Source organism: Pseudochaenichthys georgianus, chromosome 11, assembly GCF_902827115.2.
Source record: "Pseudochaenichthys georgianus chromosome 11, fPseGeo1.2, whole genome shotgun sequence".
Taxonomy (NCBI): domain Eukaryota; kingdom Metazoa; phylum Chordata; class Actinopteri; order Perciformes; family Channichthyidae; genus Pseudochaenichthys; species Pseudochaenichthys georgianus.
The window spans coordinates 32,110,685-32,124,180 of NC_047513.1; the positions used below are offsets into that span (position 1 = coordinate 32,110,685).

Below are 13,496 nucleotides of genomic sequence, written 5' to 3' on the forward strand. Positions count from 1 at the left end.
GAGGGGTTAGACGTGATAAATACAAGTCTGACTCAAACCGCAGGCCTCTTGGTTGTCCAATCATAATCAGTGGTGAAATAGTCTTGTCATTTCTCATGGAGACTTAAACATTCTTTGGCACCACAATGATCTGTACACCGGCGTACAGAACATTGGGCAATTATAATTACAGGAGCAGAGTTGGTGTCGTGAGGACATGGTCTAGAACTTATCTGCATGTGGAGAAAAATCATCAAGTGCCCATAAAATGTGGAGAACAAAGGACTTCACTCAAATGAGTTTCACAACAAAAACAGCTTATGTGTGTTGGGGAAAACCCCGGACATCTGTCATGTGAGTGTTTGAAAGCAGCGGTCTGAGGCCCAGTGCAGTATTGGGATCTGATGATGACACTGTAGTGTAGGTAGAGACCATTAAATAACCTCCTTATTACATTACATTTCATTTAGCTGACGCTTTTATCCAAAGCGACTTATAATGACCGATGACAGGGGCATTCTCCCTGGAGTAACTAAGGGCTAAGTGCCTTACTCAAGTGGTGGTGTTCCTGGCGGGATTTGAACTCACAGCCTTCCGATCTTCAGCCCACCTCACTATCCATCAGACCAATCACGACCCTTATACTTTCTCTCACTGTGCAAACATGCAAAAGGAAAATTAGAACCTTCCCGGGGACCAAATGTGGCCTTAACACGAGCTCCTGCTGGTCCACGTACCATACTTTGATACGATATAGAAGTCAAGGTACTCTATTACAGTAAAAAAGGACTCGACATGATTCAAGTGGCACCACTTCACGTGGTATGGTGGAGTAGAGTAAATAGTGTGCAGTATATTTATGGTGTATTCCACAATAGCCCAGTTTATGGTTTCCACAAAAAGAAGATGTTCTCATATAATTGTCCAAGTGGAACCAGCCTTGAGTTGGAAAGACGGACAACACACAGCCCAATCGGAGTTATGCCAATGAAAGCACATTTGACAAAGTGGTACACTGTGTACGAAAACATCTGTGGTCTCAGTTATCTCGTGATTCCTTACTGTCTGTGTGGTTTACAGTTAACGCCATAATAAGCATAATTAACATACTCAATGTGGATTATCTGATGTGTCTCGACAGTGGGAAGTGAAGCTGGCAGCTCTGGTCAGAAATAGGGATGCCAGCGATTATTCGATTATTCGAATATTCGCTACAGTCTCCATAATCGAATATTATTCTTAAAAATCGATTTTATTTATATATATATATATATTTTCTTTTATGTTTTTTTTTTTTTTTCTGGTTTAGTTTCAACCAAAATATATATAAATATATATATGCTAATAATAGTAATAGTATTAATAATTGTAAATGGTCATTGGTCAATGGTCACACCACCAGTTTGTTTTACTGTAAACTTGGAGGAAGCCTGGGGTCGGTCGAATAATAATCGATTATTATTCGCCAGGGCTGCCGAATAATCGATTTTGATCATGGTCAGTTTCTGGCAACCCTAATCAGAAACATACAAATGTATTGTATATAGAGAGAGTATTCTTTCACACACAGTCACGTCACGAGCTACCCACAATGCAACGCGTGCCATATATATATATAAATACGCCATTTTCCTGGAGGTGCAAATATCCTGGAGGTGCTAATGTAAACAGCTAGCTAACGTAGCCAGGCAGAGCGCACTAGGTTTTTTTTCTGAATTAACGACCGAAGAAATCGCTGCATGTCTTCGGATTACATCTCTGGACTGGAGGGGTGTGCTCGAGGTCGTTACCAGCGTGAACTAGAGCTGTGTGTCGGATCGCCCTTACAGACTGCCTGCAGATGGAAAAACGACCCTCGAAAGTGGCCTTCGTCGATTTTGGCTGCATCTACGTCTATCTTCTGGAAACACCAGGTGAACACCCCACCTGTCACAATAATATTATCATGCCATTGCATATATGTGGTATTTTAGAGGTGACTAGATATTGATTAAGGCAATAGACGATGATATCCTGCTTGCACCTCGCGTGAAATGGCGGATACTGGAAGTACGGTGTCGCCCTCGGCCCAAAACCCGTATGTGTGTGTGAAAGAATTATATTGCCAACTCTTTTGTTTCGTTCAGTGTTTGGCATGGATGATAAAGTACTCCACATAAGTCTGTTTGGAGTTTGAATCTAATGTGTGCATGTTTTTTTACCATCTGCTCTGGTTTCCTCGGGATAAAAAGAAATAGGTTTGGTTGACTTTCAATTGTCCGTAGGAGTGGCTGTGAATGTTTTAGTTTTCAGGGGTGTTGGAGAAAATACAAGCTGTCTTCTTTATTGTGGGTTCTGTGATGGGCACGATACCGTGTGTGACTTTGCACCGTGTGACCTCGCAGCTGCCTCCTCGTAGAGAGGAGAAGGCAGGGCACCATTCATGCTGTTGATTCCAACGAGAGCACACACACCTCTCCTCTGTGAGCGGCAAAGAGCAACACTGCCTTTCCAGAGATGTCCCGACGCCTGATGACGCCAAACCGATTCACGACACTGTTTGGTACCTCCTGAATATAAGCTTGATGTTACTTACTGCTTCTTTGAGCAGCATACCTCGTGTGTGAGTTGAACCGTATCCTTTGTATAACTGCTCCTTCTTGCAAGAATAAATTAGTACCTGGCTCAGGGTTTCCGCTAGGATTTTTTCTCGCCGGTCAAATGTCCGGGCAGAATTTATTTTACCGGACTAATGTGAAACTTACCGGTCATATTTCAATAATAATAATAAGAGTTGTGTAGCAGAGTTTCCGTTAGCAGGTAATTACCGGACTATGAGCAGATATGCTTCAGTTTAAAACTCAGTTCACGGGGCTCATTTTTATATTGCTTCAGTTTATAATTGTAACAGATCGAAAAATTCAGATTAATTTTTCAATAAATGATTCCACAAACAACAAACAACATAATTATTACATTCAAACAAACTACTTGTAGTAGATAACGTACATTATTCAAAAGTTTACATCACATTTGAATAATAACACGGGAGAAACGGATCCTCTCTTTTCCCCTCTCCCTCCCTCCCTCTCTCTCCTGACAGCCCGTCAGTTTCTCATGCAGCTCCTGCAGCTCGCTAAACAGAGGGCGGGGCTTCAGGTGATCATGCAGAGCTGCGTGTCTCGGTCAGACTCAGCAGCTGATCTGATCTCTTTCTCTCGTCCGGTTAAACTTCACTCGCGTTTATGTCCATATCGATCAGATCCAGCTCTCCTGATCGGCCTTTATAGAGAGCACCGATCAAACTATTAAGAGTGAATATCAGCCGATAATGACCGGCGGCCGATCGATCGGAGCCTCCCTAATTATTACCAGACATTTTGACCGTCAGGTTTTGAATTTACCGGTTTTTAATAAATGTTACCAGCTAAAAACCGGTAATTACCGGCTAACGGAAACCCTGACCTGACTATTGATTCTCATCCCGGTGTTGAGTGATATTTTCCTATCGGGGTAAGATCCATCCCCATCATGGTTTGAATTCTTGTGGATGTAATTCTCATTTCTCATAGAATAAATCCTCTTTCATGGTGAAACAAGAATGCATTGGTCTGGCTTTCAGGGACGTTAAGTAACCCATGACAGCTGATATGTTTTATAGCGGAAAAATAGCTTTCCTCTGAAGAAACCCAGACTACAACTTGGTAAAAAAAACAGGTACAAATTTGGTAATTTACTACACAAACCCATATCAGTTGACTCAGATGATCAGGTGTCACGGAGCCAGCCAAAGGTGTTAAGAATGAAACTCTCAAAACGCAGCTTTCTCGCTCTGACAGTTTCCATGAGGTTCAACAGAGTCCCAGCAGTTGTGCCAGTGCATCTGTTTTCTCCCTCAGTGTGATGGATGTGGGTGGGAGACGCAGACAGGAATTCAGAGCCCCCAAAAGACACTCTTATAACAACATCCGACCTTTCTGGTTAAACGCTATCCAAGAGCTCTGAGAAACGTTAAACACAACATATAAATGGCAGAGTAACGTGGACGACTCTCGACTGACAAAAGCCGCATTTAAAGGAACATGTTTTGTTGGCAGATTTCCCTCCCAGAGAGAATGGTTTACCGACTGGGATATACATTTAGTAATCATAGATATTAATGTACAACATACAGAATGTTGTCTTAGCTTAGCATGAACACTGGATACAGGGGGAAAACAGCTGGTTTGATACATTTATTTTCGGTTTAACTGGATATTTGTGTTTAAATTAATGTGTTTTTCTCCTAAAAATGGAATAAGGCCTATTTCATATGTGAAGTTTGGACCAATTTTGACCAAAAAAAATGGTGTAAGTGGATATTCGGGGTGATCAATAACACAATTCAAATGTTAGTTGTTTTTCATATCGTATTGACAATGGATGGAAGTCAACCAGACCATAGACACAAATATCTAAAACACAGCAGCTTGGTTTGCGAAACGATAAACTAAGATGTGAAGCGTCAACATGTGAGTGATTTAAATTCGGCAAGCACTTTATTTTTGTAAGTATATTGAGTTTTAAAACAAGCCAGAAAATGAACGTGTCAGAAAATGGACTTTCCGAGTCATGAATGAAACCAATGAGACCACTGGTGGTCCGCGTGAGCGCCCCCTAGTGGTCCGTAAGTATATTGGTAACATTTCACATTTGAAATAAATAAATAAATTTCAGTTTTCCGCACTCTCGCGGGAATATCTCCACAATAGAGCGAGGTTAAGTTTCACTTTCGATTGCATGATATAGCCCAGCGCAACACCTTCGTCACACATGTTGCCACTTGTTTGTACTATTTTCAGGCGATTTGTAATCTGTTCTAGAAAAACGATGTGTTTTTTGATATTTATGGAGTTAGGTGGTCCGCGAGTGTTTTTGTATTGATTAAGTCCTTGGTATGAAAAAGTTTGAGAAGCACTGAAATAGAGGAACTTGTGAGGGAAAGCTTTCTTTGCACATAAAAAGTTGATATAATTCCTGTGTAGGAAATGTCATGCACGCCGTTGTGGTTGATAAGTATTGCCAGCGCTGCGTGTCCACGTTATAAAAGCAGTAGTTTGCACATACCTGGAACCTCTTCAAGACCATAACTGGAGCTGTTGGGCTTGAACCGATCAGGTTGAACCTTCATGTTTGGACACAGGACATCTGAGGAGAGAAGACAGCAGTTCAGTTAGACACGGGAGACAAAGACAACTGTTCAAACCCGTGTGTCTTCTTATTGGACATCTATTTGTGTTGTTGCTTTATGACACGGAGCAGTCATTCTGAAACTTGTTGTGGGGTCAAACGATAAAAGTTGTTTTATGTTTTAGGAAACTGTACTGTAATTGAAACACACACTTTGGACTGACGTGTGATCTGCAGACACACTCCGTCTCTTCTGTATGATGGTTATAGAGTGGAGTGTGTGGCTCTACAAAGCAAGAGGCACCTCCATACGCCCAAGGAGCAGTAACAGTTTTATATTTCCACACACACATAGTTCAGTCACGGTGAAGACAGGGAGAAGGACAACACCACGTTTTTATTGGCAGGAGGGGTATTTTCTATTTGCGTCAAGATGCCAGCTTTACTTATTAGCCATAAACGTTGAGGCAGTTCACCTAAATCACCAGGACTGAGATTCCTCAACTATACTTTATGGAGTGCCATGCAATTTGATACATACATCATTTTTAAAAAACTGGCTCATGTCAATTTCTACCTCCTCCAATTCAAGTACCTGCAAAACTAAGGAAACACATCCGCCTTAGACAGTTAACATTGTCATTGTGAGCGGGTAAGCATTCTGATTTTAGCATTTAGCTTATTGCAGTGCTGTGTCTTACATGCGAGCATTAGAACCGTAGTCATTGATTTGTATTATTGTATGAACGATAAACCAAAGGGCAACCGTGTGGTCTGAAAAGTAAGGGCAATGTGAAAGTGCTTTATTAAACCAGCATTCTCTCTAACATCCAGTGTAAAGAAGGCTATGAGAAAATGAACCTACTTTTCAGTTGATTTATTAACTTAGTTAAAGGTGGGGTCGGTAAGTTTGAGAAACCGGCTGGAGATCGCTAGAATTTGAAAATACACAACCGGAGAAAATCTGCCACTTCCTCACAGAGCCCCTCCCCCAACACACACGAACGCGCACATGACCAATGAGGGCACGAGTAAGTTTGTGCCCCGATGGAAGGCTGACAGGCAGGTAGGCCATCCAATCCGATTGGTTGTACTTTTTACAGTATGACGGCTTCTACAGATGACATTTTGTATGGATTTTTTGTCAAAGCACTTCAGATATTCATTGCTATCGGGATGTTAAGAGCATTCCATGGAATATAACAAAAAGTGTATCTCGAGCCGGTTTCTGAAATGTACCTACCCCACCTTTAACATATTGCTTTGAGTTTATAGTCTCAATCCCTAGTTTCAGGTGTTCTTTGATACAGCACGATGTGGCAACAAAGGCATCGCTAACACGGTATCGCAACATGGCAGTTGTTGTCGACTGTAACATACATAAGATGGAATTGCGGATGCACCTTGCTGACCAACTACGTGGCAAAATGCCGTATACTCAAGGCTTCAAAACGGTACTTAACAAACCAAGGCTTGTCTTCAAATTGGCTACAACCACTTTTACAGTCTATGCAATAAATAAAGTTTCTTCTCACAACCATTGCATTTAGTTGGTGTTAAAAAGCCTGGGCACCTGGGTAAATAAAACCTTAAATGTCTGCTTGTGAGAAGACATGTTCGTCATTCGGGTGCCTTTACAACAGCATTAAGGCAAGCTTTTATGTGAGAATGCATTAAAGCTAAAATAAATATCTTGGCTGCAGCGGAGATTAATGTCGCATCTCCATTAACTAATTGGAGTATTTGCACAAATCAAATCTTAGAAGCATCAAGACAAATCTCATCAGTGTTTGAAAATAACTTTACTGCTCCCCTGCATTCATTGCCATTCAAGTGACAAGGTGAATTTGAATAAATCCCCCTCTCCCGTCCCACATGGGAAGATACATTTTCATATTGTTGATTATGTACGACAGCAAATCAGCATCCTGTCATCAGCGTGTAATCAATCTGTTCAGAGGAGCATCTCATTAAACCCAATATCAGCCCAACAATTTGTCTGCGTCTGGACTGGCAGCCTTAAATATCATCTGTGGCTTAAAATATCACGTTGAGACACTCCGACTTCCCTAATAGATCAAGTATCTGTCAAACATCGACTATCAAGCCCTGCAATTTCCTTAAATCATAGCTTTAAAAACCTTCATGTCGGAGTGGCTTTTAACCTGTGCGTTGTTCTTAATGAGGACAGCGCTGTGGACATTTATTTTCTCCCATGCAAAGCCCAGACCTTGCCTAATTGGAAAATCCAAGCAGTTCATTAAACTGTCAACGCTTAATGATTGGACGGAAGGTGCTATCTCCATTTCACATGATTTATTTCAAGCTGTACAGCTTGTCCTTGTTTGTGTCTGTCTTCTTTTTTAAATTTGTTTTTCAGTGATAATTGAAGATCTAAGAAAAGATACTTATAAAGCCAGTGAGTCTACCAAAAATGACCCTTCTGGTTCTGTGAATGAATGGAAGTGCGTCATTCTTTTTTTAAAGACGGTGTTGTCACACGAGCCTGGCACTTAGCATGCTAGATAGCCGAGCTACTCCCTGCACTCGTGGCCCTGGAGCTATAATTTAGGGATCGGGCTGTGAGTTAAAATGGAAGCAATGCCAAACCTGCCTTTGGAAATGAATATCTCACACAGGTTGGTCGTTTCTGCAGAAGCTTTGAGCATTTCACATGTAACAATCCCCCCTTTTTTAACGCAGTAAAGGTGTCATCAATATTTTATTCCTACTATTACCCGCGTTAACTGTCGTCATTATGACTGCTGAATTTTTTAAACACACTGCAGGCGTTAGACATGAGCTTGGAGAATTGAGTTTTCTGTCACTGGGGTAATGTCAGGTCGAGTTTGGGATCCAATGCATTGATAGTTATGCTGTATTATTATGGGTAAGAAATGGAAAAAGAAAAACAGTAGCCTTTTGTAAATACACCGTATATTTAAAACGAGTATTTTGTAGTCATAATCCAGACTTAGGTTGGTTCAAATATCTAACTCAATGAATTAGTAACATTTCATCTGTATTTACTCATTTATAGCAGGTTTAGAGAAGAACATGTTTGTTCTCTAAGGCTTCAAGTGGGAGTTTTTTTTTATTATTTGTATTTATTTTATTTTCATATCAATCAATGTTGTTTCTAATCATTCACATATGCATTTGGTATACAAAAAAAGAATACAAATTTAGTGTTTCTTTTAACGAAACTGGAATTTAAAGGGGACCTATCATGCAAAATGCACTTTGTGATGTCTTTTATACATAAATATGTCCCCGGTGTGTCGCGGAACTCACGTAACGTAAATTTAAAAAAAAAGAAAAAACCCTCTCTTTTCCTCCGTACCCAAATCTCTAAAAACGGGGAACAACGGAGCTGATCCAGATTTGCGTCCGATATGACGTAATATCTGAAATGTGGACCCACGGGCCAATCAGAAATGTTGCTTTCAGAAACAATGCCCGACTGTTTTGGACGTAATATGGTCGGTGTTTACATTAGCATCGCTAACACTCAGAGCTAACCTGCACTGGAGAGCATGTGTGTGAAGAAGCAGGAAGTAGAAAGGAACTCACCTTGTGGTATAACCGGCAAGAGAGAAAGCCTTTGAGCTCCAGACTGTTTCAGAGCCTTGATAATCCATGATATGGCGTTTCATCACGGCAGCATTTAGTTTAGACGGTAGCTGCCGGGTCCCGCATGAGCTCAGACCCCTCCTCTTTTAAAGCGTTATACCCAAATCAGCACTTTTGAAACAGGAAGTCAAATGGAGGGATATGAGGCATGGCTAGAATGGGTGATCTGTTTGGTATTTTGAGCAAAACACTCATTAATTTACTGGAAGATTTGTGTCTTCTTAGGACTATTTAAAGAGACACACATGGGCAAGCCAGGCCACACATGCTCTAATGAATCCGTTCAGCACATAATAAGTAGCGTCCATTTTTATACCTAAAGATTAAAAGGTGAAAACGTTCAACATGGTCACTGGAGAGGCTGCACTTGAAACATTAGAGCTATAATCTTCTGGGAGAAAATAGCTTGCATCGCTCAGTGAGCCAGTTGTTCTGACCACTGATATACTTAGAGACTCGGTCGTGGTGACTTTAGAGATTAGAGAAAGAAAAGCACTGTGACTCTCTGTCTTGGTACATTTAGACTTTGGTGAGTTATGCCGAACCCTAAACTTGTGAGGCAGATTTTAAGACATTATTAGTTGACGGATTGAACATCTAGGAGCACGGTCAAAGGTCAGTGGCTTTCAAATGAATCTCCATGCCGGCCTTGCACCAGAAAGGTCCTTAAAAAAGAATAAAGTTTATTTAGAGTCTCAATCACTATTTTCTTCAGAGGAATCTTTACTTTACTTTAGGGCGACTGTGGCCGCGAGGGGGTGCGGTTGTCTTTCAATCAGAAGGTTGTGGGTTCGATCCCAGCCCGTGCAGTCAACATGTCGATGTATCCTGGGGCGAGATACTTAACCCTGAGTTGCTCCCGACGGCCAACGTGTGAATATTAGGTCCTAGAGTAAGGTACACTGCTCTGTATGAATGGGTGAATGACATGTCGTATGTAAAGCGCTTTGAGGTCTGAAAGACTGGATAAAGAGCTATATACTGTAAGTCCAGTCCATTTACTTTTGCTTCGTCAAACTTGACAACTTTGAACAGTTGAGAGTTTGTCTTTGCTCATCCGTGCACTAAACCATGTAATCATGTCATTTCCCTTCATGGCATCCTCTTCTTTCCTGTCTGGCTAATTTTAGGCAGGAATGTAAGTGTTGGACTGCAAAGCATCCATCTTCTTTATGAAAACACTCACACGGAAATACTTCTTCACTTCTTCTTCTTCTTCTTACAGCCACAGCAAACCACATAAAGCTATTTGGGCGGTGGTGGCGAAGTCAATAGGGACTTGGCTCGGCAACTGGAAGGTCACCAGTTCAAGTCTTGGCAAGACCAAGTGCTACCGAGGTGTCCCTGAGCAAGGCACCGTTCCCTACACTGCTCCCCGGGCGCTGTTCAAAATGGCAGCCCACTGCTCCTAACACTAGGAGGGGTCAAATGCAGAGAAACCATTTCCCCACGGGGATTAATAAAGTATATCAAATCAAATCAAAATCAAATCAAAGCTGCATTTCGAAGCTGATTTTTGCAAATTATTTTGACTTTGTAAGCTACTTTCTAATCCTGTGTTGAAAGATGTTCTCAGCACACTGGTGGGAAACCATTGAGGTTAGCTTAAGACGGGCTTTCCAGTGCTAAACACCTCTGCAGCGGAGCAGCAGTCAAAGAGGCAGCTGCACCACAGAAATGTCTTGGTTAGAAAAGTCTCATCTGCGAACCAGTTCTCGCATCACGCCCCTCACACGCTTCATATTCAGCACTGTGTCCATGTGCCGCAGTGCTTTGTGGTTGGGGTGGGGTTTCGTGGTTACGGTATTTTTCCTCCAAATAGCGCCTAAAGGTTAAAATAAGAGTCTTATTTGATTAAGTGCACGTTCGGGGTGAGGCCTGCTCTGTAAAGCGAGGCTTCAAACAGAAGCCATGTGGCATGCTTTGTGGGTGATGTGTTGGCCCCGAGCCAGTGTGTTGACTTACTCTCACACAGCCTCCTCCTCAGCCGGCCTCTGATCTTGTCGATGGCATTGAAGTCCGTCACATAGAAGACGTGGGCGTTCTTTGGCTCGGCCGCGATCTCCTCCAGCTCCACCTTCAACGCCTCTCCGATCCCCACGGCGAACATCCTGATGCCGGCTTTGGCGGCGGCTTTGGAGGGCTCCAACACGTAATCCTGGCTCAGACCATCTGTGAGAAGGATGGCCACCCTCTGGATGCCTATGGCTTTGGGTCTGGCTCCGTTTCGCTCCGTGAAGATGTTGGTGGTGGTGTAGCTGATAGCGTCCCCGGTCATTGTATTTCCCCCCCGGTAAACTATTTCACTGGCGGCTCGCTTCACATCCTCCAGGGACCTGTGTTCGCTCAAAGTGAACTCCGTGGTGGGCGTGTCGCTGTAGCGAACCACGGCTACTCTGGTCTTGTCTGGTGCCACATCGAAAGAGTCCACAATGTTGGACACCCATTGTCGGATCTTCTCAAAGTTCTCTCTTCCAACACTGGACGAGGTATCAAGGATGAACGCTAAGTCATAGTGGACATTCTTACATCCTGCCAATAAAATACAAGAGGATTTAGTCAAAAAACAATGAATACAAGCTCGATACAATACGGTGTTTTCATATTGGACACGATTGATTGTACCCTGCCCCGAGTTCAATAGTCCCATGAGGATTCGTACGTGAGTACACTAACACAATCATCTACATCTAGTGTCCTTATGTGTCCTTTTGTAGTCAATTTCCTGTTGTTTGTCTCGTCTTACCCCGGCTGATACTTCACTAAATCGACTGTTTTAATTTGTAAGGTAAAATTGTAAATGTAAATTGTAAATCTGTAACCCTGTAAGGTGTCCTTGGGTGTTTTGAAAGGCGCCCCCCAAAATAAATGTATTATTATTATTATTATTATTATTATTATTATTATTATTATTTGACAGAGACATGTGTGTAGTTGTTACAGAAGTGTACCTGAGAACCCATGCATCTGACTTGAAACCGCCTTTTTGAGTAAACCCGGTCCACCTTGGAAAGGAGTGGCTGTACCACGAATAACGTTTTTTTTTTAGCATCACAAGTTTAGTGATTTAGAGAAGCCAAACTATCACTTTGTCCACTCTACGTAGCTGATACAGAAGTGTACCGTGAATCTGACTTGAAACCGTGCCAAGGTACAGTAAACAATGTTCACATTTTTCCAACAAACTAGACTTTGGAGTCAAGTGTACTTGGATCCGGGTCCTTGATAATGGTCTTACCTGCCCTCTGTGCTTCCACCGTCTCTCCGGAAAGAGTCAAGGCGAGGACGACCAAGACCAGGTTGATCCTACATCCCAGTCGTAATTCCATCTCGTCCTCGGTTTGGGTCTGTTTAGTTTATCTTATTACCACCATCAAGCTGTCCAGTCTGCGGAAAAGGTCAGTGGAAACATCAACAATGCTATTACAAGGCCTCACGCAGACAGACCTTCAAGACATTTCAGAATGGAAATCCTGTTTTCCAAGCTGTCCCTGTCCCTTGGCGAAAAGGATTATTTCTTTCCAACGGCGCAACCAAAGTGGATGAAACACTTCCTGTTGTGCAGGGAGATTGCAGTGGAAGAAGAAAAGAAGAAGCAGGACTCTTACAAGAACTCCTCTCACATCTCTACTACATATTGAGAAGGGACTTGTGGAAGGTTGATTTCAGATTGCATTTTGCACTTTAAGAAATGTCTTGTATACTCCAAAATAAAAAAAGAACTCTCTATCTCATCCCGCCTATTGTCCAGGTGTTCTTGTGTCCCCTGTGTGCATGTCTTTCTGCTATGGAGGCTGGCAGGAAGTGTTCTCCATTCTCAGGACGGGATAATTAAACCCTTGGACTGAAATACACATCTCTCTACGGCAGTGAATACTTCATCCAGAGAAAATTGGACTCACTGAAGATTGTTGGAACGTACAGCCATACAATTCTTTTCACCATATCCACCCACAAGACAGTAACATAAGAGAGGTGGGAGTATGCTGATGTTGCACTGGAAACCTTCTCCATACTGATGTATTAAAGTTCCTTGCAGGTGTCTGTAGTTGTCATTTGGAGCTGCTAGATGTTGCAAAGGACCGATAACCTGCCTGGGTGGCACTGGCAGAAACCGTTTATATAAACACAAAACTATTCTTGCTCTTGTTGGACACCGGTGGTTGTGATGCGAGCCTTTAGGGCTGATGTTATGGACTGACGGTAGCCATAACAAGGACTCGTCGTGACTGTTAGATGGTTTCTTTGCGGGGGGCACTGGGGGAGGAAGAGGAAAGTCTGACACGAGTCCATTGAGTTCTGAATAGTCCTTCTCCGTACATCATCGCCTCTGCGCTTCCTGACATGTCCATGGTGAATAGGTGTTTTCTAAATGCGTTCAAACCAACTGGCTGCTGTTCAGAATGTGCTTAATATAATGTATTTAAAGGAAACGTTGACATTTCAAAAAGCTTTTATTTGCTTTCTTTTCGAGAGTTAGGGGAGACAATCGGTACTGCTTACGGTTCTGAGACAGTTAGCATAGGGTTAGCATAGGGTTAGCATAACGAGTGGAACAGGGGCAAACTGTTAGCTCTGTCCATGTTAAAGCTTGTTAGTTTCATACGAACAAAAGCTGAGGTGTAAAAATGAATTGAAAGGTTTTCCAGGTGGGTTACGTGCTTTATCTTGGCCAAAAGCATTTCAATCAAGAGCGGACTGAGCCACATGAAGCTATTCTGGCCTTGTGGCCGCGC

General features: G+C 42.4%; 1 protein-coding gene across 1 annotated transcript in view; it reads right to left on the reverse strand.

Annotated features, from left to right (window-relative positions):
• The window catches only part of col22a1 (collagen, type XXII, alpha 1), a 97,742-nt gene extending 85,653 nt beyond the window's left edge, over positions 1–12,089 (reverse strand). The window contains 3 exon segments of the mRNA XM_034094905.2: positions 5,065–5,145; positions 10,726–11,292; positions 11,999–12,089. Of these exon segments, the coding sequence (XP_033950796.1) occupies positions 5,065–5,145; positions 10,726–11,292; positions 11,999–12,089 (739 nt within the window).
• Between the last annotated feature and the right edge of the window lie 1,407 nt (positions 12,090–13,496).